The 26,294-nt window shown below is 42.4% G+C and overlaps 1 protein-coding gene across 4 annotated transcripts in view; it reads right to left on the bottom strand.

The window, feature by feature from the left end:
* Itk (IL2 inducible T cell kinase) overlaps nucleotides 1–26,294 on the bottom strand; it is a 116,463-nt gene that overhangs the window by 51,983 nt on the left and 38,186 nt on the right. Inside the window, exon 1 of one of the 4 annotated variants that reach the window (XM_052194778.1) lies at nucleotides 11,469–11,753. The exons of 1 other annotated variant lie outside the window; for it this stretch is intronic. In XM_052194778.1, coding sequence (XP_052050738.1) covers nucleotides 11,469–11,606 — 138 coding nt within the window. In that variant the 5' untranslated portion in view covers nucleotides 11,607–11,753. Of the gene's footprint in view, nucleotides 1–11,468; nucleotides 11,754–26,294 lie in introns of those variants that run through there. 2 more of the 4 variants (XM_052194779.1, XM_052194777.1) reach the window with 2 other exon arrangements.

Below are 26,294 nucleotides of genomic sequence, written 5' to 3'. Positions count from 1 at the left end.
TGACTTATATGACAACTTCCTGATTTTTATTCATTCCTTGATCAAGTGCTGATTGATCTAGCTCAAGATCTTGTCCATGTGAACCTCTCTGAGGCCTAAGATGATCAACGGGTCACTGGTCATTTAGTGAGACTCCTCCAGTGCAGATGAGCAGGCTTTGGGGTATCCCTTCAATCTTACTGCACAGGTGCAAATACGTGACTGACTTGAAATCGAATTATTTCATCCACACAAAACTACAGGACAGAGTGGTGCCTGTAAAAACGAAGTCTTTGGAAACCACAGCAGTGGAATTCTTTAAAAATTAATTCCTTTTCAGAAAAATAAATGATTCTTAGGAAATAGGAATGGTTCTGCAACAAACACGGGACCAGATTTGTTGGCTTGCACATTGTTTCATCCCTGGAAAATGATACAGCAACAAATGCTTGAGTCCAAAATATGTTCTTCTGCTGGGCTGGAATGGCTCAGCAGGTCAGAACACGGGCCCCCAAACTGACAACCTGGATTTGGTCCCCACCACCCACAGTGGGACAGAACTAACTTCCAAAGACTGTTCTCTGACTTCACTCGTGGCCTGTGGCCTGCAGGGACCTACTGCTATGCTAAATAAATAAATGTAAAAAATGTCTTATCCTATGATTTCTACACAGAGAAATCCATCCTAAAACCTTAAAGAAAAAGGAACAGTCTTCTATTATATATGTGTTTTCTTTATACCTGAAAACAACTGAAATATTCATTCATATATCTGGGTACATAAAACAAATAAGTTTATCTTTGCAACAAATGGACTGAACCACTAAAAATTCAGATATATGAGAAAGTGATTAGTTTTGAGTCCTTGAAGACATACAAAAGTATATTTATGCAAAAGAATGAATGCAGGAAGTAGAATATAAAATTGTCATTGTAATTATAAATATTTATAATTATATTATAAATTATAATTATATTATAAATATTTAAAATGATATCCATACAGTGATTTGATAGCTTTAGACAAAAAGTTATACAAAATATTTTTAATCTAGTTGTTTAATTCACTACATTTGGTAGTATAATAATCTAAAGACTTTTTATTCTGTTTTGTGGTATTAATCAATATCGATTTATTCAAATCCTAACTTGTTTTCTGTCTTCATTGCTAGACAATACCTGGTGCTGACCCAGGTTATAAAACAGACTGATTTCCACCTATCCTTGGTTCTAGGCAGGTCCTCGGGAAGGCACAGTAGAGTTAAAATATGAAATAATTACCAAGCATCATGAGGAATGAGCTATCCCGTGTTGGGTCACCGGCCTTGACCCGACTTACTTGCGTCCTGGCCTTTCCTGTGGGATCTGCTGTCCATACCACAGCCAGAACAGACACTTGCAGAACAAACACTTTGCCTGAACTCCCCCCACCATTTGGTAGCTTTCTGGTGCTGGAGAGAGTCTGCCGTGCCCCGCGATAGCTCGTTAGCGTGCCTTCTGCACCCTCAAATTGCAGCCTTCTCTTGAACTATGCCCGGATTCTCTCTGACTTTATTTACCTCAGGGTCCTGGAGCTTGCTGTTCCCACTGCCCAGGATGACATTCCGGGTTTTGTGTTTTGACTTGACTGGCACATCCATCATGCCTCAAACCCTGACTCTGGCCTAGATGCAGATTCCCTCTTAACCACACTTCCTTCCAGGTCTGCCCAGGTGCAGCTGAGGTCCACCAGAGAGCCTGCTGATCTGGAGTCTACCTCGTGCTATCATGTAGTGAATGGGCTGTTTCCTCCACCTGCTTATGAGGGCAAACACCTCGCCTGCATTCTTCACCGCTGTTGTCCTCACACCCACCTCATTGGTTTTGACATAGTGGGTATTAAGAAATGATTAACAAACAATAAAAATTAAAAAGTGTTTTCAGAAGGTGTTATGCAAGCTGCCAAGGGAGAGGAGGATTCAGTAGTCCTACCAGCTGTTAGAGCCTACAAACCACAACAATGACTAGCGTAGGGAGATAGCCCCTGGTGCAACAGTGACACTTTTATCTTAGGAGTAATCAACACCTGTTTAGTCGAACTTACAGCCCACTTGTGGGAGAGAATCCATGCTTAGTACTACAAACCTAGCCAACTAGCCAGCTGGAGAAGCACAGAACCTAGAGGAGAACCTAGCATTGCCATTTTCTTAATGTAATTTCTAGCTCTATTCTAAATACTTATCTTTATCCCTCACAGATAAGAATAGCTCCCATCTTTCATCAAAAAAGCTTCTTCTTTTTTTTTTTTTGTAGCAGATAGACACTATTACAGAAGTCCACAACTGGTCAGAATGCAGACAGTAATGCTACTCAACCCCCATTGATACATCTGCAACACAACCCCTACTGCTGAGGCTCAGGGAATGTCATCAAAGAGGGAACAGAATTATTTTAAAATCTAGAGGACCAATGTAACTGCTGCTAGGTAGTGTCACCTAGACACGGCAGGGAAAATGCACTTGTGAACTCTCAGCAGCACGACTGCCTGGACAAGACAAGCATGGTGAGAAAAGACCACTTGACATGCCCACGTAGATGGGGGGATTCCACCAGGTTCCACCTCTAGATAAGAGTTACTGGTGGTAAGTGGCCGCTAAAAGACAGAGAATCAGTTTCCTCCAGGGTTGAGTTCCTCTATAGGTTGTCTAATCCCAAGTGGTCAGCCCTGTACATGCTCACAGGAGCAATGCTAAGTGGACTCATTAGGTTGTATGTAACAACCATGATTAAAGAAGAGGCCATGGATTGGGGGAGGGCACAGAAGGAATTGGAAGGGGAAAGAAGGGTAGATGTGATGGAGACACAGTACGCAGGTATGAAGTTCTCAAAATAATAATTGAATAAAAATGGACATGAAGCTGGAATGCAATCACACTTTATTGTGCTTTTGACTTACATTTCTCTGATGGCTAATTAAGTTGAGCACTTTCCCCCCATAAACTTGTTGATTATTTGAATTTATTCTTTCCAGAAGGATCTATTCTCGTCCTTTAAGCAATTTAAAATTAAATTGTTTTACTGTTAAAGTGTTTAGGTAGTCTGTATACAAATGTCCTTTTGGATGACTTATATAAGCTTGTAAATATCAACAGCTTATGAGTGACTGTAGAAATCATGTGGAGACATGGCATCTCATGGCAAGGTCTCATTCTACTAAAATCTATAAAACCTGTATTAACTTTCAAGGGCAGCTAGGAGGTCTACGCAGGGCGTTTTCTGTGCATTCAGAAGCAGTTCCCTCCTCTGGGTTGCCTTTCACCTCCTGGCAAAAATCACATCCTGGGAGACCTACTTTTTCTGATGTCTGAATAAATCACTGACAGATGGGCAATTTTATTATTAATCATTAAGGATGAGCAGGTAAAGATGGAGCAGGTGGCCCATGAAAATTTGAGAGGAGCTTTAAGCTAACTTCCTTAGACTCAAGTGTGTTGGACCTCTCGATTGGACCTCAATGTGTGAGTCTTGTTTGGAACCCATAGGAACTAAGCTCTTGAGCGTTCCGGTTAATTTTTCTTCCAAACTAAGTGTTCTTCTTGGTAGTATTTCTCTGAGGCTGACGTTTGCCTGCAGGGAATAATGAAAGGTGTGCAGGTCACTCACAGAGATTCTTCTGCCTCTTCCTCCTGGGTACTGGGGTTAAAGACATTCACCATCACACCCAGCTTCTTTGTAAGCTTTTTAAAGATGAAAAGGGAAGATAGGAGCAGCCAGCCCTGCTGCAACCATGGCTGTTCCCAAAGCTGCTGCAGTCTGTGGCTGGCAGAGAAACAACATCCCCATAGTACGTGTCTCAACGCCACACTGCAGTCCTTGGCACCAGGGCCCCAAAGAGAAAGTGAACTTGAAGCACTGACAGTTCAGGAAGGAAGCTCCTCTGTGCAGGAGGCACAGAGAGCAAGTGTGGTGTCAAGAGAAATTGGAAAGACGGGTAGAGAAGGTTCTTGGGGGCCATAGCTAAGAAGTAAGTACTCTGAACCAGTCATACAGAGCTTCGAGGTAGAGAGTGGCATGTGAGTGCTAATTTTAAAACTTCACTCTTGGTGTTGTGGGGATGACAGGCTCACATAGAACCTCAACTGTCCATTGGACCCAAAGTAGCATCAATGAAATCACATTGGGACGATGTGGGGAGGGGATCATGACTGGTAAAAGTCTCCAGCAGAAAGGCTCAGGTAGTTTTAACAATAGTGCCTATGGCCGGGCACACATGGTATGTGCCTTTAATCCCAGCAGCACTCAGGAGGCAGAGGCAAGTGGATCTCTGTGAGGTTGAGGCTGGCCTGGTCTATAGCAAGAGTTCCAGGACCTCCAGGGCTACATGGAGAACCCTACCTCAAAACTCCAAAACCAAACCAAACCGAACCAAACCAAACCAAACCAAACCAAATCAAACCAACAAACAAAAGAATACCAGATCACAGAAGGTCTAACTATAAACCCAAAGGGAGAAAGATAAACCAAAAGACTCAGGGTGAAGGGGAAAAGAACAGAATCAATGGTTCTCCAGAAACAGCTGGGGCCTTCCCATAGGCGTCAATCTGACCTAGCTGACAATTCCGACCACCGAACTCCTCTTTCTTGCTCAAGACACAGCCATGACTGTGCCTTTCATGGAACTTTTTTCACATATTCTTATATCCTAAACCCACCCTTCTGATCGTCCATGTCATGAGCTGACTCTTTAGTACGGAGCCCTTTTCTAACCAGGCTCATCTGTGCTCCACTAACTCCGCTCCATGCTGAATCTACATTTTACTCCTTCATTCTCTTCCTTTCTCCTTCTACTCCCACCACAGGAAGAAACAACACCAAAACTAAACAAACAAAAAGCTAATGACTGTTAAGAGGCAGGAAGCATTGTGGAAACAGATGGATGTCATCAGATACCTGTCCTTATAAAGCTTCTGTCTAATGGAGGCTCACATTAGTCAATGGGCAATTATGACTTTGGCCTGGACCCTCAAGAGAAGGCACACCTTGCTATGGCAGAACCTAACAGGTTAACCCAGTCTAAATAATTTAATGATGGCTTCTCTAAGGAAGGGACATTTAGAGCTGAACAGCTGTGGGTGTGAGCAGAGCCCAGAGCAAAGACAAAGAGGGACATGTGTCCTGGATTCTGGTGGCCTGGGTGAATGGGAATAAGTGTGTCATAAGTATGTCTGCTTATGATGAGCGCCATGCCAACCTATCACAGCCACACACGAGCACTCAGCCAGGCTGCTACCTGCAGTGTGGCGGGGCGAGGTGACCATCACAGGAGCAGCAGTGCTAGATGGGACATGTGGACTTGTGCCGGGAAGGTGACTATGGAAATGCTGGCGGGCTTGCAGCAACATCAGCAGCAAATGTGATGAATGTGTTCATGCTATTTTAGACACGGCACAGAGCTCCAGACAGTGAGGCAGGGAGAGATTGTCCTGGAGTGTGCGCAGAAGAGACAGAGCTCATAATGTGCTTCACTGTGACCGATCCAGAGAACGCGAGGTGAACTTTCGAACACTTTACAGAGTAAGAGAACATGGCACTTCGTAATAAGCAGGCAGTAACACTAGCTGTAAGAAGCACCATTCACCATGGAACTGTGTGAGCTCTGGAGACATAAGGGACCTCAGAGAAGTTATTTAAACCCTCTGCACTTCCTTCACTGATTTATAAATGAGGGAACAAGTTTCTACTTACAGGATGATCGTAGTGTTTACTCAAGACAATCCACATGAACACACTAACCCACGGGCAGTGCTTCATGGTAGTCACTGTTTAGCATTAGAAGAATGGTGACCTTCACCTCATTAAAAAGAATACCAAAGGGAACATCCAATCTGTCAAACACACGGCTGTTTTGAGATCTCATAGCATTATGAGGTTTGTAGCAAGTCACACTAGAGCTGGTCTTTGACCCAGATCTGTCTGATATCAGAAATGATGTTTTTGATGATGTTACATAATGGTTACACAAGGCAGGAAGGGGCCATCTCCCGACCTGTCCTCGTCAGTCAGGGATGCTGCATGGGTCAGACTGCAGCTCAGTGAGAGGATAGCTCTGGGCAACAGCCGGGGTAGTGATCTCAACTGTTCTGTCTGTCCCCTGTTAGGAAGTCATTAGAATAAAGAATCCCCCTTTTCCCTGGGGCCTTTTGGTGTATGACGATGGGGCCTGGTGTGTAATAACCATCTATGCTCACCCTAAGGTGAGCATGAGCTTGCGATGGGCTTTTCTTAAGACTGTGCTCAGCATCTTGTGAGATGGGGAGATCCATTAGGGCCCTGACTTTGCGAATGGGAAAATGCCCTTAACATGAAATGAAATGTCAGAGATACCACACCTGGAAAGTGAGAGAGGTAGGACTTGAACCCAGCTCTTAACATTTATATTGGGGTTTTCCAACCTCCATCTGTGCTGCCCCTTCCATCTGTGCTCAGGGCCCTCTGACTTTTCTCTTTTGTTTATAGCTCAGTTGTCCCCAGCCTCCCCAGAGATTGTACTTAAGTGTGCCAGTGGTGTGCTGGGTTTGGCTCATACTGGCCAACGAGAGCAAGCTCCTACGTTTTCAGGAACTTATGGTCCACACTGATTAACTGAAATCGCCAAAGGATTCTTTTTTTGAATGGGCTCTCATGTATTGAAGACCTGCGTCAAACTCACTATATAGCCGAGAATGACCTTGGACTTCGGTTCTCTTCTTCTGCCTCCTGAGTATGGGGTGGTAACTGTGCGCCCCCAGGCTTTCTTTATGCAGGGCTAGGGATTGACCTCGGCTTCATGCTTGCTCAGCAAATACTCTCCTAACTGCCCTACACCCCAGCTCCAAGAAGGAGTTATTATTATAACAGAGAAATCAACAAACTCTACAAATCAGGGCCCTACAGCTCCCCTCTACTAACACAGTGACTGTCACATTGTGCCAGTGTGCTGCTCCCAGGCTAAGGAACTGCAGATGCTGGAGACTGCTTTACAAGATGCCTGGCAGCCTGGGAGCATCTGAAGCTGTGTGCGTGTGAAGGGTGCCACCAGCAAGCACCCTGTGTCTCTCTGAGCCTCTGCTTCAGCAGGATGAAGCCCAGATCCACTTCCACAGCACAACTCAGGGAGACAGGCATACGATCCCCAAGCCATATTCATATTTACACAGACGTTTGCTCCATTCAGCGTGCAGGACAGTGGGCATGGCTAGTTACAGTTGGACTGAACACTTGGTTTGTGCATTCGTTCTTGAGTGTTTCTCACGTGGTGTTGCAGTTAGATAGATCTGAACTTTAAGGCACACAATTTTGAGTGAGAAAGAAGCTAGGGTCTTAAGAGGGGTGACTCCGGCTCCTGTAGCTCTCTTTGGGTGTGTATCTCCCAGCTGGGGCCCTCCTCTTAACTGGCTCTGATCCTTCCTTCTAATTTTCCCCACTGTTCGAAGATGAGTAACTCATGCTAGCCTGCTAGTTCCCTCAGAGATGTGAACATGAAACAAATAATGGTGACTGTTTGCTAGGTGCTGATGGGGCAACAGTAGGCCATGTCTTAATGTGAGCTGTGTGAACTTGCCAATGACTGACTTTTTTCTATTTGGTAAATGGTAATTTCAATAGATCAGCTCACACATGTTATCTGTGTCTGGCTCATATTCTCATGAAATGGGTGCTATGATTATACCCACTTCACAGATGAGGAGGATTGAAGTTTTTGCAGGTTTTTTTTTTGTTTTGTTTTTTGGATTTGGTTTTTTAGAGACAGGGTTTCTCTGTATAGCCCTGGCTGTCCTGGAACTCACTCTGTAGACCAGGCTGGCCTCGAACTCAGAAATCCGCCTGCCTCTGCTTCCCAGAGTGCTGGGATTACAGGTGTGCGCCACCACCGCCCGGCTTAGGATTGAAGTTTTTATGGAAAAAAAAACAAACAAGTTCTTCACACAAGTACAGTGTTATCCATTCATAAGGGATGCACCATTTTGTGCTCATTGATGGCCCTGGGTAATATATTATAGGCAGGGAATATGCAATAATAGCTCAGTGACCTTGAATAACTAACTCATAAACTTTGTAATGTTTAAAGAAAAGTTTCAAAATGTTCAATATAAACAACTGGTATTAGAAAGCAAGAAATGAAAATATATTTGTCCATCATGGGAACATTAGATACTATATATAGCCAAGGGCTATAGAACGGATTGTCTTGGAGTTGTTCTTTCCCTTTCTAATCCTTTGTTTGTTTGCTTTCTTGAGATCAAGTCTTGCTAGGTAGCTGAGGCTAGTCTGGAAGCCATCATGGAGCCCAGGCTGTGCCTGAACTTGTATTGATTCTCTTACTTCAGTCTCTTTAGTGCTGGTATTACAAGCAAGTGCCAATATATCCAGCTTGTGTGAGATTTTCTTTTTTATGATTCTTATGAGGTAAAGCAGGTGTGGTGTCATAGTTGAGACATACTGGAGGCCGAGGCTAGAAGACTTCAAGTTCCAGCTTGGGTTATATATTGACATTATCACAGATATCACCACCACCACTACCACCACTACCATCATCATCATCATCAACAACAATAACATCAACAATTAAAGAAACAGAGGGTCCATGAATTTGAACAAGAGCAAGAAGGATACATGAAAGAGTTCGGAGGGAGAAAGGAAGGGGGGAAATAATGTAATTATAAAAGAATTCCATTATAATATGATTACATTATAGTTATATTATAATGTGTTTATATTATAATATGAAAAACTAAAACCTATTTTTAAAAAACTGGTTAAAGTGTAAAATCCATTTGGAGAAAAGTTATTTAAAGGTGCATGGCTATGCTTTCATTATGAAACATGAATTTCATGTTCCATTCGCAGAAACACAAGAGCCGATGCCATGTAATTTATCAGTTCTGTGTGGTGAATCCTCCGGGTCCACAGCTTGGACCCTGGCCACTGGCCAATGGGGCCTAAACATATGTCATTCTATCTGCTGCTAATCTATGGGTAATTTGTCAGTGAGGCCCTGCTGAAGACAAGTGATTCTCTTCACTCCAAGAGTACAGAGAGGCAGCATTATTTTACCTGAAACTTATAAGGCTGGGTATCTCCCCGCTCCGAGTATTTTGCTCCACACTCAAAGCCTGGATCTCCCTCTCCTCATGAGGCTTTTCTAGTGAGACACAGACGCACCCTTGTCTTGGTGAGCACCAAGCTAAAACCTAGGCACTCATTTCTGCCCTACCTCTCTAAAGATGTAAAAATATTGCAAGGATATGGTAAGAAATCAAGCCAGTGTTGAAAAGCACTGTAACCAAAGCCACTGTGTAAAAACAAAAGGTTCTGAACCAAAGAGTGGGGCTTGGGACTGATGTCTAGTCCTTGTATTTACCAAGGAGAAGAGTCTGATGGAGGACATTTGCCCAGGCTGACTCACTCCATGGGAAGCACAGTGACTCTGAGACCCCCCACCCACCCACCATGTCAGCAGCCATATAGGATAGGCTAAGGCTAGCAGGTGCAGTCCTAGAGGCAGGCTGCTTTTTTTTCTTCTTCTTTTTGGCATTGTGTGCAATGGGTGAGCTGGATGGTAAGGCCAAAGAGACTTCATCTCAGGCTTGCTTCTCGCAGCTGATTTCCTGTCATTATTCAACTAACAGTCCCTAGGCATTAGCCCACCCTATTGATCAGATTTCTTGCAGATCGACATAAAGATGAACATTCATGAATTAATGCTGTTTAGATGAATTAACAATGATTTTATAGAATTCCTGATTTGATTAAAATAATTTTAGGAAGAAAGTCTTAAGAGATGGTTTTAGTTGCTTTGCCAGAAGTAACAAGGTTAGAACCAAGAATAAAATGTGCCCATTCCTCAGAATAGTAAGTAAAGGCTGCATAATAAGAAATACAATGAGCTTTCATAAGTAGAGTAATAGACTTGGGACAAATTTGTGTTCAAGGAAAAATGTTTAGGTTCAAGGATACAACTGCAGGTGTACATATCAAGCATATAGAATGAACACTGCTTTGAACTTAAATATCAGCATCCTTCTGTAATTCCCATTCTATGTAACACTTTATCTCTGAGGTAATTTTCTAAAGAACGTTTTGTCTGAGAAAGTATTAAAAAGCCACAGAAAAGAAATAAAATTGTTAGTTGGATAGTTTGGTTTAAAGGGCTCTGTCTGCCACATGCAACCATCCATGCATCCATCCATCCACCCATGCATCCATCCATTCATCCATTCAAATGTATATGTCTATTTGTCTATATGTACGTGTGTATGTAAGCATGCATGAATACTTGTGGAGTGTGTAAGACAGGTGATTGGGCCCAACAAAAATGTGAAGTGTGTTAATGTGCAAATAAGAATGTGAATGTAAATGTAAATGTAAATATGTGTGTGAATGTATGTGTGTCTGTGCATATTTGGCTGTGGAAAGCATCTTGGTTCTTTTCCTTTCCTTCCTTTCTGGCTCACAAAGAGTTAACCAGCCTAGCCAGAGGCTTCTGGTTGCCTGGGCAGAGAAGGGTATGATAGCAATAATCCTTTACCTAATCACCCTCCTTGTTAGCAACAAGTGTCAATAGAACCAGAGACCCTCAGCTTCTGACCTCAGAGTAACATCAAGTCAAGATAGGCATAAGTTATTTTAGAAAGCAACCCTACTCTCTCGCAAGACCAGGTCTTGCCCCATGTGATGCTCTTGGCCCTTGGCTGCTTCGGAGAGGACTTGCCCAGGGTTAAGCTCTGGGTACCACCCAGCGTTTCTGTCACACTGCATTATTAACACACACTTTTGTTGTTGCTGCTGCGCATGAAGATGTCATTAGATACATCTAGGTGAACAGTCACACTCTAGTGGGGATCCCTGGGCTGCAGGCAGAAAGTTTATGTTCCACACCCCTAGTCTCTTGAGATGCTTTGCCAAGAATAGGACTGCCACGTGCCTTAAAACTTTAGAATGTTACAAGAACGGAAATATGACCACTTGGCCTCAGGGGAGTGATGACCATTGAGACAAGGAGAGATCACGTCAAGAAAATCTTACATAGGACCTTCCTTTCATATTCTAAGAACCACTTCTTTTGTAAAACAGGGAAGTTGGGCTACATTGCCCCTTATGTCTTAATGAGCAATAATTAATATTTTACTGTCCTACAGACTGTAAATGCCATATACTTCACTTTCACATAAACTTCAAGTTATATCCACAACATTTACCACGTAAGATATTTCTGTGCTTAAAATTTAACATAACCTTGTGGAGAAGAGAAATGGATGATGTGAAACCTACAGATTTTAGAATTGAAATAGCCAAATCTAACTGACACTGGAGCCTCAGAACTCTCCGCATTTGTTCTGATATCTAATTCAACCTTCCGGCTTCCAGACACACTGCGCCTGTATCCCAAGTGTTCAAGTGTATCTCACGAATCAGCTTCGTCCAAACACGGAATGGTAAATAGATAAATCACAAAGGAAATATTCTCATACCCCGTGGCGGTCCTCGAAGTACGCCAGGCTGGTTTTCGTTAAGACAAAGAAACGGACTTTAAAATTTGAGGGTGAAGTCCTTCTCTTCTGTTGGGACCTCTTGATCAGCTGTTCTTCCAGGAGGATGAAGTTGTTCATGGTCCAGTTCTGAAAAGGGATGCGCCTTGGGCATCACCCCTCAGTGCGACTGAAAGGGAGGAACAGCAGCGGGACCGGGGCAGGATGCAGTTGATCTTTAGAGAGTCGTTCAAAGGCAGCTTGCCTCTAACCTTATCTTTTCCATCTGTATCAGCCAGCCTCACCGCTGCGCTCCCTCCTCTGATGTCAAAGGCCACGACCACATCCTTTCAACATTCACCAAGCTAAGAGGTACATGCGCACCCTTAGCTATATGGTTTGAAAATGAGGTTTGAAGAAACTTAGAATTTTAAGAGGAGTTTGCTTTTAATTCTTTTAGCTCCTGATTTAGCCAACTTCTCCTACCTGTGCTGCATTAAAGGGTCCTGAGAACCACACTGGGTCCATCTCACAGTGCTCATCTAGGACAGGCTCCCTATTTTAAGGTCAGCAGATGGGTGCTGTGACTCCATTTGGAATCTAAATCAGCCTTTGTCACCCAACCTCACAGGATCACAGGTTGTGGGGATTAGGACGTGCAGAGATCTGCACAGGGCTGTTTATTCTACCTATAGGTTTGAATTCCATCTTTATTACCTGCCGCCTGCCCAGTGGCTTCGAACATCAGTTCCTTCATCTATGAAAGGAAGCAATGGGGGCTGCAGGGCCCCCTTTTGACACCTTCGGTATGTCTGGCTTCCAGGGTGCCCCGTTACCCTTCTGTGTAAGCCACTTCACAAATGCAGTGTCCTGTGTCTGAACGCACTCTCCTGTCTCTTTCTTTTCTGGTGAACACCTAAGTGATACTACCAGCCTTTGATGACAGGCAACTTTCTCTGGGAAACCTTTTAGACTTTCCCACATGGAACCCTCTCTCCTAGTTTCCTTTGCCATAAGGACCCTAATAAGGAGGCAGGGCATGCAGACAGCCAGCAAGCTGCCCCCTGGTAAGGGTTCTTTGGGAACTGAACCTCATCTTCCCTGTGGACAATGCACAGGGTCTGGCCTTACACGAGTCAGGACAACGTTATGGTGTAGGATTTATGTGAGGTTCACTGTGACCAGGAAGTTAATAACCAAGAAGTCCCAGTGCAAGCAGAGGCAGCTCAGCAGGGAGGGTCAGAGGATGAATCAAAAGGAGGGAGGCAGGACAACTTCCCTGTGTAGTTTTATATGTAAATTGCTAATTATAGCCTCCTTTCACATCATATATTGGATGCTGCTGAATAATAAAGGCAAAAAGAGGGGAGAAGAGAAGGGGAGCTGAGGGGAGGGGGTTGGGGAGGAGAAGAGGGAGGGGAGGGGAGTAGGTAGGGGAGGAGAGGGGGTAAGGGAGGGGAGGGGAGAGAGATAAGCTGAGATTTTAAGATAGGAAAATATGTACCAAAGAGGTAGACTTTTTAAAATACAGTTTGTAGCAAAGATTACTATTTTCATTCTCTTTTCTTTCTGGGTAACTGATTGCCCGAAGGTTAACTGGACATCTGGGCGGCCTGAATGAAGACTACTTTTTTTTATTTGATGCATTCTTTACTTACATTTCAAATGATTTCCCCTTTTCTGGGTTCCCACTCCCCGCAAGTCCCATGAGCCCTCTTCCCTCCCCCTGTTCCTCCATCTACTCCTTCCCGCTTCCCTGTTCTGGAATTCCCCTATACTCTTACAGTGAGTCTTTCCAGAACCAGGGGCCACTCCTCTGTTCTTTTTGGACATCATTTAATATGTAGATTATTTCTTGGGTATTCCAAGTTTCTAGATTATTATCCACTTATTAGTGAGTGCATACCATGACTGATCTTTTGGGACTGGGTCACCTCACTTAGTATGATGTTCTCCAGCTCCATCCATTTGTCTAAGAATTTCATGAATTCATTGTTTCTAATGACTGAATAGTACTCCATTGTGTAAATATACCACATTTTTTGTATCTAATCCTCCGTTGAGGGACACCTGGGTTCTTTCCAGCTTCTGACTACTACAAATAGGGCTGCTATGAACATAGCAGAGCATGTGTCCTTACTGCATGCCAGAGAATCCTCTGGGTATATGCCCAGGAGTGGTATAGCAGGGTCGTCCGGAAGTGTCATGCTCAGTTTTCTGAGGAACCACCAGACTGATTTCCAAAGTGGTTACACCAACTTACAATCCCACCAGCAGTGGAGGAGTGTTCCTCTTTCTCCACATCCTCGCCAGCACCTGCTGTCTCCTGAGTTTTTGACCTTAGCCATTCTGACTGGTGTGAGGTGAAATCTCAGGGTTGTTTTGATTTGCATTTCCCTAATGATTAATGATGTTGAACATCTCTTAAGGTGTTTCTCAGCCCTCTGAAGTTCTTCATGTGAAAATTCTTTATTTAGCTTGGTACCCCACTTTTAATGGGGTTATTTGGTTCTCTGGGTTCTACCTTCTTGAGTTCTTTGTATATATTAGATATTAGCTCTCTGTCAGATATAGGGTTGGTGAAGATACTTTCCCAATCTATTGGTTGACGTTTTGTCCTTTTGACAGTGTCCTTTGCCTTACAGAAACTTTGTAGTTTTATGAGGTACCATTTGTCAATTCTTGATCTTAGAGCATAAGCTATTGGTGTTCTATTCAGGAACTTTCCCCTGTGCCCATGTCCTCAAGGGTCTTCCCCAGTTTCTTTTCTATTAGTTTCAGTGTGTCAGGTTTTATGTGGAGGTCCTTGATCCATTTGGAGTTAAGCTTAGTACAAGGAGATAAGAATGGATTGATTCCCATTCTTCTGCATGCTGACCTCCAATTGAACCAGCACCATTTGTTGAAAAGACTATCTTTTTTCCACTGGATGCTTTCAGCTCCTTTGTCAAAGATCAAGTGACCATAGGTGTGTGGGTTAATTTCTGGGTCTTCAATCCTACTCCATTGATCTGTTTGCCTGACATTGTACCAATACCATGCAGTTTTTTTTTAAATCACTTTTGCTCTGTAGTAATGTTTGAGGTCTGGGATACTGAATTCCCCTGAAGTTCTTTTACTGTTGAGAATAGTTTTTAGCTATCCTGGGTTTTTTGTTACTCCAGATGAATTTGAGAATTGCTCTTTCTAGCTCTATGAAGAAATGGGTTGGGATTTTGATGGGGATTGCATTGAATCTGTAGATTGCCTTTGGCAAAATGGCCATTTTAACTATATTAATCCTGCCAATCCAAGAGCATGGAAGATTTTTCCATTTTCTGAGATCTTTGATTTCCTTCTTCAGAGATCTGAAGTTCTTGTCATATAGGTCTTTCACTTGTTTGGTTAGAGTCACCCCAAGATACTTTATGCTGTTTGTGGCTATTGTGAAGGGTGTCATTTCCCTAATTTCTTTCTCAGTCTGCTTATCCTTTGAGTATATAAAGGCTACTGATTTGCTTGAGTTGATTTTGTAGCCAGCCACTTTGCTGAAGTTGTTTATCATCTGTAGGAGTTCTCTGGTAGAGTTTTTTGGGTCACTTAAGTAGACTATCGTATCATCTGCAAATAGTGATAGTTTGACTTCTTCCTTTCCAATTTGTATCCCTTCGACCTCCTTATGTTGTCTAATTGCTCTAGCTAGGACTTCAAGAACTATATTGAAAAGATATGGAGAGAGGGGGCAGCCTTGTCTGGTCCCTGATTTTAGTGGGATTGCTTCAACTTTCTCTCCATTTAGTTTGATGTTGGCTACCGGTTTGCTGTATATTGTTTTTACTATGTTTAGGTATGGGCCTTGAATTCCTGTCCTTTCAAAAACTTTTAGCATGAAAGGATGCTGAATTTTGTCAAATACTTTTTCAGCATCTAATGAAATGATCCTGTGGTTTTCTTTGAGTTTGTTTATGTAGTGGATAGCATTTATGGATTTTCTTATATTGAACCATCCCTGCATCCCTGGGATGAAGCCTACTTGATCCTGGTGGATGATCGTTTTGATGTGTTCTTGGATTCAGTGGGCAAGAATTTTATTGAGTATTTTTGCATCGATATTCATAAGGGAAATTGGCCAGAAATTCTCTTTCTTAGTTGGATCTTTGTGTGGTTTTGGTATCAGCATAATTGGGGCTTCATAGAAGGAGTTGGGTAGTGTTCAGTCTGTTTCTATTTGGTGGAATAGTTTGAAGAGTATTGGTGTTAAGTCTTCTTTGAAGGTGATAGAATTCTGCACTGAAGCCATCTGGTCCTGTGCTTTTTTGGTAGGAAGGCTATCTATGACCCCTTCTATTTCTTTAGGGGTTATGGGACTGTTTAGACGATCTATTTGATCCTGGTTTAATTTTGGTATTTGGTATCTGTCTAAGAAATTGTCCATTTCCTCCAGATTCTTTAGTTGTGTTGAGTAAAGGCTTTTGTAGTAGGATCTGATGATTTTTTGAATTTCCTCAGTTTCTGTTGTAATCTCTCCCTTTTCATTTCTAATTTTGTTAATTTGGATACTTTCTCTGTGACCTTTGGTTAGTCTGGCTAAGGGTTTATCTATCTTGTTGATTTCTTCAAAGAACCAGCTCCTGGTTTTGTTGATTCTTTGTATGGTTCTCTTGGTTTCTACTTGATTGATTTCAGCCCCGAGTTTGATGATTTACTGTCTTCTCCTCCTGGGTGAATTAGCTTCTTTTTGTTCCAGGGCTTTCAGGTGTGTCCTTAAGCTGCTAGTGTATGCTCTCTCGAATTTCTTTTTGGAGGCACTCAAAGCTATGAGTTTTCCTCTTAGCACTGCTTTCATTGTGTCCCATAGATTTGTGTATGTTGTGCCTTCATTTTCGTTAAATTCTAAAAAATCTTTAATTTCTTTCTTTATTTCTTCCTTGACCAAGGTATCATTGAATATTGTTCAATTTCCATGTGTATGTGTATGTAGTTTTTTTCTTTGACACTGAGGTGTGTTTCCAGTATGCAGCAAAATGTAGGGTCCTGTTTCCCTATTCAGTCTGTTAGTCTATGTCTTTTTATTGGGGAATTGAGTCCATTGATGTTAAGAGATATTAAGGAGTAGTGGTTATTGCTTCCTATCATTTTTGATGTTAATTATATACTTGTGTGGTTATCTTCTTTTGGGTTTGATGAAAGAAGTTTAATATCCTGCTTTTCCCAGGGTATAGTTTCCCTTGTTGTAATGTTGTTTTCCCCCTATTATCACTTGTAGGGCTGGGTTTGTGGAAAGATATTGTGTAAATTTGGTTTTGTCATGGAATATCTTGGTTTCTCCATCTATAGTGATTGAGAGTTTCACTGGGTATACTAGTCTTGGCTGGCATTTGTGTTCTCTTAGAGTCTGCATGAACCCACCCAGGATCTTCTAGTTTTCATGGTCTCTGGTGAGAAGTCTGGTGTAATTCTGATAGGTCTTCCTTTATATGTTACTTGCCCTTTTTCTCTTACTGCCCTAAGTATTCTCTCTTTGTTTGGTACATTTGGGGTTTTGATTATTATATGATGGGAGGTAGTTCTGTTCTGGTCCAGTTTGTTTGGAGTTGTTTAGGCTTCTTATATATTTATGGGCATCTCTCTCTTTAGGTTAGGGAAGTTTTCTTTCATAATTTTGTTGAAGATATTTGCTAGCCCTTTAAGTTGTAAATCTTCACTTTCGTCAATGCCTATAATCCTTAGATTTGGCTTTCTCATTGTGTCCTGGATTTCCTGGATGTTTTAGGTTACAAGCCTTTTGCATTTTGCATTTTCTTTGACTGTTGAGTCCATGGTTTCTATGGTATCTTCCGCATCTGAGATTCTTTCTTCTATCTCTTGTATTCTGTTGTTGATATTTGCATCTATGGTCCCTGATTTCTTCCCAAGGTTTTCTATCTCCAAAGTTGTCTCCCTTTGTGCTTTCTTAGTTGTTTCTACTTCTGTTTTTAGATCCTGGAAGTTTTTGCTCAGTTCTGTCATTTGCTTGTTTGTGTTTTCCTCTAATTCTTTGAGAGATTTTTGTGTTTCCTCTTTCATGACTTCTGCCTGTTGATCAAAGTTCTCCTGTATTTCTTTAAGTGATTTTTGCATTTCCTACTTATTGGCTACAAACTTCTAACCCATATTGTCCTGAATTTCTTTAAGTGATTTTTGTGTTTCCCTTGTAAGGGCTTCTAGCTTTTGATCATTTTTCTCTTGAATTTCTTTAAGAGATTTATTTATGTCCTTCATGTGTTCCTCTAACAGCATCCTTACCAGTGCTTTTAAATCCAACTCTTGTTTTTCTGGTGTGTTGGGGTATCCAGGACTTGCTATTGTTGGAGAATTGGGTTCAGATGCTGCCATAATGCCTTGGTTTCTGTTAGTAACCTTCCTACCTTGCCTTTAGCCATCTAGTTCTCACTAGTGTTAGATGGTCTTATTGTCACTGACTGGTGCTCAACCTACTGTGGACCTTTAAGGCTATTTCCGTGACACTAGATGACTGGGTTTCCTCTGGCACAGATTACTGATATGCTGCCCTCCTCTTTTATGCCTTTGGAGCCCTGCTCAGTCTTGCCTCAAGAAATGTTATACTTGGGTTGTCAAGGTGAACCAGGTGTTCTCAGACTGCTCTGTTATGGAGCAAAGATGGTGTGTGTGTGGGGTCACTCCCTCTGTTGATTCTCACGTAGGACACAGGCCCCATGACCGACCAGCATGCTGATAAACCGCCTATGTTCTCAGGACCTGGGCGCAGGCAGACCCCTGGAGATTTGCACTCCCAGAGATCTTAAGCTCAGGGTAATACAGTGTCTAGTGATGTTTTTCTGCCCTGGCAGGTCAGGAAGATGGCCACGGGGAGTTGCTCCCTCTGCTGCTCTCTGCGCAGGACACAGGCCCCACGACCTACCATCTGGGAGATGAACCACCTGTGTGCTCAGGTCCTGGGCACAGGTAGACCTCTGGCGGTTTGTACCCCCAGAGATCTAAAGCTCAGGGTGATACAGTACCTAGTGATGCTTTTCTGCCCCAGCAGGCAACGAATATGGCCTCGGGGATTCTCTTCTTCTGCTGCTCTCCAGGCAGTACACAGGCCCCACACCAGGTGGACTGGCAGACAAACCACCTATGTGCTCAGTTCTTGGGTACAGGCAGACCCCTGGCAGTTTGCACCCCCCAGAGATCTAAAGTTCGGGGTGATACAGTACCTAGTGATGCTCTTCTGCTCCGGCAGGCAGCAAATATGGCCACGGGGATTCTCTCCCTCTGCTGCTCTCCTGAAGACTACATTATTGCTAGCCCTCTCTTTAACTTGCTATAGCCATGCAACTCTTCTCTGAAGAAGAGACTGTGGCAGAAATGGACGAACCCTGGCGGGGTGCGATGCTGTACCCCCATACTCTTAGTTCTCAGGAGGCCCGCTCAGGCAAAGGACGGGGCTCCTTAGTGGGCACCGTCCTATCTCCACCCTTTCTGTTCCTAAGGTGCCGACTAAGGTGTTGACTTGATGGTTGGAGCCGGAAGAACGATTTTATACTATATTCTGTGGAGGTTACCCGTGAGAGCAATGGACCCATGATAGGAGGAATCTGGGGCTGTAATGGCCACAGTCTGGGTCATTCATGCTAGCTGTGGAGTGCCTTCTCCGCACTCCCTCTTAGACAAGAGGCCGAGAAGCAGAGGATCGTCTCTTTTTACATAAAAAGAAATACAACATTAATATGTTCTAGGACCCTGCTATGCTAGTTGGGTGTTGATACACCCAACTCTAACATCATGTAGTTACATGTACTGCCTTCTCAGCTACTGTAAATTACTTTGGAAAGGGTAGGTTTATGCCGGATTGATTCAGGTGCAATGATTGACAGACTATATGGAAAAGCAAGAATATGGGGCACAATTCTTTCATTTGCCGAGTCTCTATGTAGTACAATAAACAATAATCTTATTTTCTCCAACACAGAGCACTGTAAACCACTTCAGGGACTGCTCCATACCCACTCTTAGATATAATGTTAGAACCCCCAATATTTTTTCTGTAATATTAATAGTCTCTTTGTTTTTATTTTGGTTTTAAAAGTTTTAAGTTGGTTTACAAATTCTAAAAGCCCATACTAGTGCCTGTACCCAGCACGAGGCTACATGGTGATGCCCTTGTCTGAAAGAAAAGCAAACAATAATGCAAAGGAAGCTGGGGACATGCCACAGTGGCTAAGAGCACTTGCTTTATGGCATAAGGACTGGAGTTCAGGTCCTAGCATCCACAGGACAAGTCAGGCATGGTCTACTACATGCCTCTAACCGCAGCGCTGTGAAGGGTAGAGACAAGCAGATAGGTTTCTAGAACCACAGATGGCCAGCTTAGATGTAAAACAGAGAAAGACCTTGCAGCCAGTGAAGAACAGATAGGATGATAGAAGACACCTGAGGCCTTCATCTGGCCTGTGCATGATACATGTGCAGGCATGTATACCTGTCCATGTAGACATACACCACACAAATACACATGCACTACACACAGGAGAAAAAACAAATGATCTAAAAATTAAACAACTAAATAACTAAAAATTAAACAATACAAATGTGTTCCTACTAGCCAATGATAGAACAATTTCAAGCACCAAAAAATATAAGTGTTTTATATTACGAGTTAGTTCAAAATAAAACTGAAAATAATTCGACCCAGTGACTATCTTCTGGAGGGTGGTGAATAACCAACTTGATATTCTGGAGATTGGAAACACAAATAGACTAGGTTCTTCTGGTTTTCATGAAGGAATAAACTCCAGCTTGGTCATCAAATATTTAATAAAGTGAAGAAGGAAAGATAGAGCATGGCTACTTCACAATCTGAGTGTGGCTAATGACCCCAGTGACTGTTAAACTTGCTGTTACAGGTCAGTAGGGAAATACGCAATCAGTAAGAGGTGACTGCACAGTGACAGGCTGACCATTCTTCACACGACAGAAACAAGCAGACGCCATGTGGCTTCTGTTGTAATTTTCTAGGAAGCAAACAAGCCACCCACACACAGAGAGAAAAGAGTCACATATGACTCTGGTCAGAGCTTTAGATCTAAATCTGACCTGCCAGGAAGCTCAAGAGATGAACGAACATGGAAGAGAACAGGAAGAGACGTAACTGGGTAAGTCCAGAATACACAAAATGCTAAGGACAAAAGAACCAGAATCCCCATCAAATAAAGTGGGTGGGAATCTGTCGATGAGAAAAAGACCTTAGGAGATGGTTCCAACATGGGAAGACTTAGAATTCAGAGCCAAACAAATCAACAGTGTAAAGATATTATGAGATAAATTTAATAATTTATATTATTAAAGATAAATTCCCCATCTTGGGGAATTTAAATGCTGACTGGGTATGTGATGAAATCGAGGAAACATTACTACATTTTGAGCCATGCTTCCAACGCTATTGCTGTGTGTTTTATAGGTGTGCACTAAATGACTGATACAATGATCCAGTGTCTGAGACCTGCTTTGCTAGAATGCCGTGGAGGCCAGGGAGGAGACACAGGAAATGACGTTCCTGGACTGACAACTGCTGTGACCGGGTGACGAATGCTGGGGTTTGTTATTGTAGTCCATACGCTGGCAGCTATAATGAACACTGAAGAACAGCCAGACTAGTTCCTGCTGCTCATCCAAACCCTAAGCCCAGGGCAGGAGAAGTGGTTCAACAGTAAACGGCATACACTACTCTTGGATCTGGATCCAGGACAGGTGGTTCACAACTCCATCTCCAAAGCATCAGGCACCCTCTTCCACATTCACATATCCACATAAAGAGAGCCCCAACACACACACACACACACACACACATACACACACACACACACACATACACACACACACACACACACACACAGAGAGAGAGAGAGAGAGAGAGAGAGAGAGAGAGAGAGAGAGAGAGAGAGAGCAATATAAAAGAACTCTGAGCAATATAAAGGAACTCCATATCCGTGGACTGCTTTTCCTCAGTATCAGCTGACACACACTGACTTTTCCATTGCCACATGACACACACTGACTCTCCCATTGGTTCCACTTCCTCCTCCCTGAGGTACCAGCTGCATTTCTGCTGCACGGGTTCAGGCTCAGGTTAGAGGGAAGAAGAAGAGGAGGGAGAAGCAAAGGCAAGGGACTGAATATGATGGCACTGGTGACCCGGGGCTGGCACCCTTGAGGTATGATGTAGGTATACAAGCTTTCTTTCTTTGTGACAAATCAAGTTCCAAGTTTTGCTGTTTTCAAGATTTTTCTGATGAGAGTCATTCACTGGTCCCACTCCTCGAGCTGTCCTGATGTCCACCAACTTTTATGTCTCACCCACAATTCCAGTACTCCTACCCTGCCACTGCTAATGGGCTACATGTCCCTAGGACACCCTGCAGATGTGTCACATGTCCCAAGGACACCCATTCTCTCTGTTGAAAAATAATCAGCTGTCCATAGGCTTTTGCTATTGTCTTAATGGGATTTATACATAACTGTTACATTTTCAAGGCATAATCAAACCACCTTTAAAGTCCCCGTTACCTGACCTCAGAGGAATACAAACATTCAGGACTCTTGTCTGATGGTAAGAAGAAATCTACAGTACCCTAAGAACTCAGTCCCCTGATTCTTTAAGCCTTGGTTTCTGAAGGCTGGGGGTGGGGGCAGTGGACATTTGTTAGCAGAACTGGTTTTGCCTCTTCTGTGTCTTAGTGGATGAGACAGCACCCATGCTTTGGGATACAGAAATATTTCACTCCTCTAATTATACGTTTTATGAGCCGTTGGAGGCTGAGCTGAATCAAGAAAGCCTCACTTAATGTCTTTCAAGAGAGATGGGGAATAAAGCAAAAAAAACAATCCAACTCAATTCTGTGGGGTCCAGGAACATCTACAATGACTGTGGAGTTTTGCTTGTTGTCCCTTGGTTCTGCGCTAACTAGAGCTGCCTTCCGTGGCACCAAGATGGTTGCCAGGAGTAACAGTCTGACGTTTTATTACAGGGCCTGAATTTTCCCCTAATACTTCCAGAAAACATCTCAGAAAGGCAAAGTGTAAAAAGTCTAGATGTCCATTAGCAGATGATGGATTAAGAAATGAATAACACACAAGCACACACACACACACACACACACACACACACACACACACACACAAAGTGATTTTATTTAGCACTAGAAAAATGACATCTACAGGGAAATTGATGGAACTGGAAATCACCATGTTTAAAAAAAAAAGAGATTCAGAAAGATAAATGGTCACACCAGGGAGCCGGGGAAACCCCACAGCCTTCTGTGCATAGCCCGCCCAGAGAGAGAGATCTCCCAGCAGTGCTTTCACTTCTGGGCGCAGAGGTGAGATGTCCACTTTCTCTCTGGAGGGAACCAGCTAGGGTCACACAGGGCATAAGATCAGTGGAGCAGCTGGGACTGAAGTCTTCCCACTGCCATTTGCATCAGGGAGTCAGGAGACTCCACAGCCTTCTGTGCATAGCCCTCCAGGAGAGAGAGAGATCTCCCAGCAGTGCTTTCACTTTTGAACTCAGAGGAATAAGGACACAGGCTTACAGGCCCACAGGAGGAACAAACTCCAGCCAGAGACAATACCAACTAGCACCAGAGATAACCAGATGGCAAAAGGCAAGCACAAGAACCCTACCAACTGAACCCAAGGCCACATGGCAACATCAGAACCCAGTTCTCCCACCACAGCAAGTCCCAGATACCCCAACACACCGGAAAAGCAAGAGTTAGATTTAAAATCGTATCTCATGATGCTTATAGAAGGCTTCAAGAAAGACTTAAATAACTCCCCTAAACAAATACAGAAGAACATCAGTGAACAGGTAAAAGTCCTTAAAGAGGAAACACAAAAATCCCTTAAAGAAATACAGGAGATCATGGGTCAGCAGGCAGAAGCCCTTAAAGAAGAAACACAAAAATCACTTAAAGAATTACAGGAAAACACAAACAATCAAGTGAAGGAATTGAACAAAACCATCCAGGATCAAAAAGTTGAAGTAGAAACAATAAAGAAATCACAAAGTGAGACATCTCTGGAGATAGAAAACCTTAAAAAGTATTCAGGAGTCATCAACAACAGAATACAAGAGATAGAAAAAAGAACCTCAGGCGCTGAAGATACCATGGAAAACAGTCAAAGAAAATGCAAAATGCATAAAGCTGGTAACCCAAAACATTCAGAAACTCCAGGACACAATGAGAAGACCAAACCTAAGAATTATAGGTATAGACTAGAGCGTCTCTGGACAAGAAAAGAAAGTCCTCCTGGAACATAATAATCAAAACATCAAATTCACTAAACAAAGAATATTAAAAGCAGTAAGAGAAAAAGGGCAAGTAACTTATAAAGGAAGACCTATCAGAATCACACCAGACTTCTCACCAGAGATGATGAAAGCTAGAAGATCCTGGCCAGACCACATACAGACCCTAAGAGAACACAAATGCCAGCCCAGGTTTTATACTCAGCAAAACTCCCAATCATCATAGATGGAGAAACCAAGCTATTCCATGATAAAGCCAAATTTACACAATATCTGTCCACAAATCTAGCCCTACAAAGGATAATTGATGGAAAATGCCAACACAAGGAGGGAAACTACGCCCTAGAAAAAGCAAGAAAGTAATCTTCCAACAAACCCAAAAGAAGATACCCACACAAACATAAAAATAACATCAAAAATAACAGGAAGCAACAATCACTATTCCCTAATATCTCTTAACAACAATGGACTCAACTCCCCAATAAAAAGACAGAGACTAATGAAATATTTCTCATGTAAATCTTCAATTTTATCAGAAAATGTTTGTAATTCCCCTTTTAATTAGTTTAATAATGTTTTTATGTCTACCATTTTATCTGCATTTTTATGATAATCTTCAATTTTAATGTCTTTCTATATACTTCCTCTATTTTATCAGAAATATTTTCAATGTAAATCTTTGATTTTATCACAAATGTTTCTAATTCCACCTTCAATTAATTTAGAAAGAGTTTTTATATCTACCATTTTATATGTAAAATTTTCCATGAAATAGTCAATTTTAATGTATTTGTCTATTTATTTCCTGAATTTTACCAGAAATATTTTCCATGTAAATCTTCAATGTTATCTGAAAATGTTTATAATTCCACCTTCAATCAACTTAGAATTATCTTTATGCCTATCATTTTATCTATATAATTTCCATGATACTCTTTAATTTTAACATGTTTTTCTATATATTTCTTCAATTTTATCAGAAATATTTTCCATGTAAATCTTCAAGTTTATCAGAAATTGTTTATAATTCCACTTTCAATCAATTTAGGAATATTTTTATACCTACCATTATTATATCTATAGAAAATTTTCTATGATAATCTTCAATTCTAACATGTTTTTCTACATTTTTCTACAATTTTATCAGAAATATTTTCAATGTAAATCTTCAATACTATCATAAAATGTTTCTATCTCATATTTCAATTAATTTAGCAATGTTTTACATGTCTACCACTTTAATTTTCCATGAAAAATTTCAATTTTACCGTGTTTATCTGAAATATTTTCCACGTAAATCTTTAATTTTATCATAAAGTGTTTTTATTTCCCTTTTAAAAAAAAACAAAAAACAAATGGCACAGGTTATTTTACTCATAAGTGGATCCTAGATTTAAATGCAAGTGTGTGTCGGGGGAGTTATGAGGGGTGAGTGTGTGTCGGGGGAGTTATGAGGGGTGCGGGTCTGAAGGAGAGGGAGCCATGAAGAAAAGGTCTAGAAGGAGGGGGATGAACACACGTGACAGGACGGCAGCAGGTGGCTACTGGGGGAGGTGGCCAAAGGGACCGTCAAGAAACACGGGGTGTAGGAGGATGGGAGAAAGGCATGAATAAGAACCAGCAGGGGTGGAAATGTCAGTGGAGACCACTACTTTGTACATTGCTTTGGAAAGTTACTTTTTAATTAAAGAGGAAATGAGTCCCAGTGATACAATGAGGCAGGACACTCACTCACTGTGGGACACTAGGTAGAGGCTAAGCATTGTAACAACACTCTTAACATCACTGCTGGTGCTAATCATATGCCCTTGACGTTCTCATTGCAAGCATGTCTACATTTTTCTTTATCTCCTTTTCATTTTTTTCATTCCCCTTCATTTTACGTGCTTGCATTCATCTGCATTCACTTTATAGCAACTCAACTTCTTAATTTGCAACTGTTGCTCTTTCTCTAGCTGCCCTGAGCAAAAAGAGCATCCGTTAAATACCCACCTGGTCTGCTCTGCTGCCAGCGCCAGCTGTTCTGATCCTGTACAGATGCCAGGACCTACCTGGCAGAAACCACCCTGCACACAGAGCTGCTTGCACTGGTTCTTGGAGGTGGAGCTCCAGACATGGATGTTCACTTTGTACCATGGTTTGTTTTATTTTGTTCTGTTTTGTCTGCTATATCCCAAGCCGTGGTGACTGCTAGATGGTTCTTAACCCGTTCTACCTAGGCCAGGGAGGGAAAGCGCTGACCACAGTGGCCTAGTGCTGCAGCTGGGACCAAGGGGATGGTGCTGCGATTGTTGCCAACCCAAGCCTTCATCTGCATGGGAAATTTGCTGAAGTTGGTTCAAACACCCATCTTTAGCTATATAAATAAGCTCCTAACCTCACTTGGAGAGTGGACTGGTGAGCAGCGCTGCATCCCCTCCCCCCACCCCCACAGGTTGCTTGCTCTCCTTGCTGCTGCAACACTAGGCCCCGCAATGGTTTCTTTGCAGTGGTCTTTTCTTGACCACTTCTACAGAACTGCCTTGAGCTGAGCTAGC

This window comes from Apodemus sylvaticus, chromosome 10 (genome assembly GCF_947179515.1).
Source record: "Apodemus sylvaticus chromosome 10, mApoSyl1.1, whole genome shotgun sequence".
In the NCBI taxonomy this organism is placed as follows: Eukaryota; Metazoa; Chordata; class Mammalia; order Rodentia; family Muridae; genus Apodemus; species Apodemus sylvaticus.
This window is presented reverse-complemented; position numbering and strand designations above follow the sequence as displayed.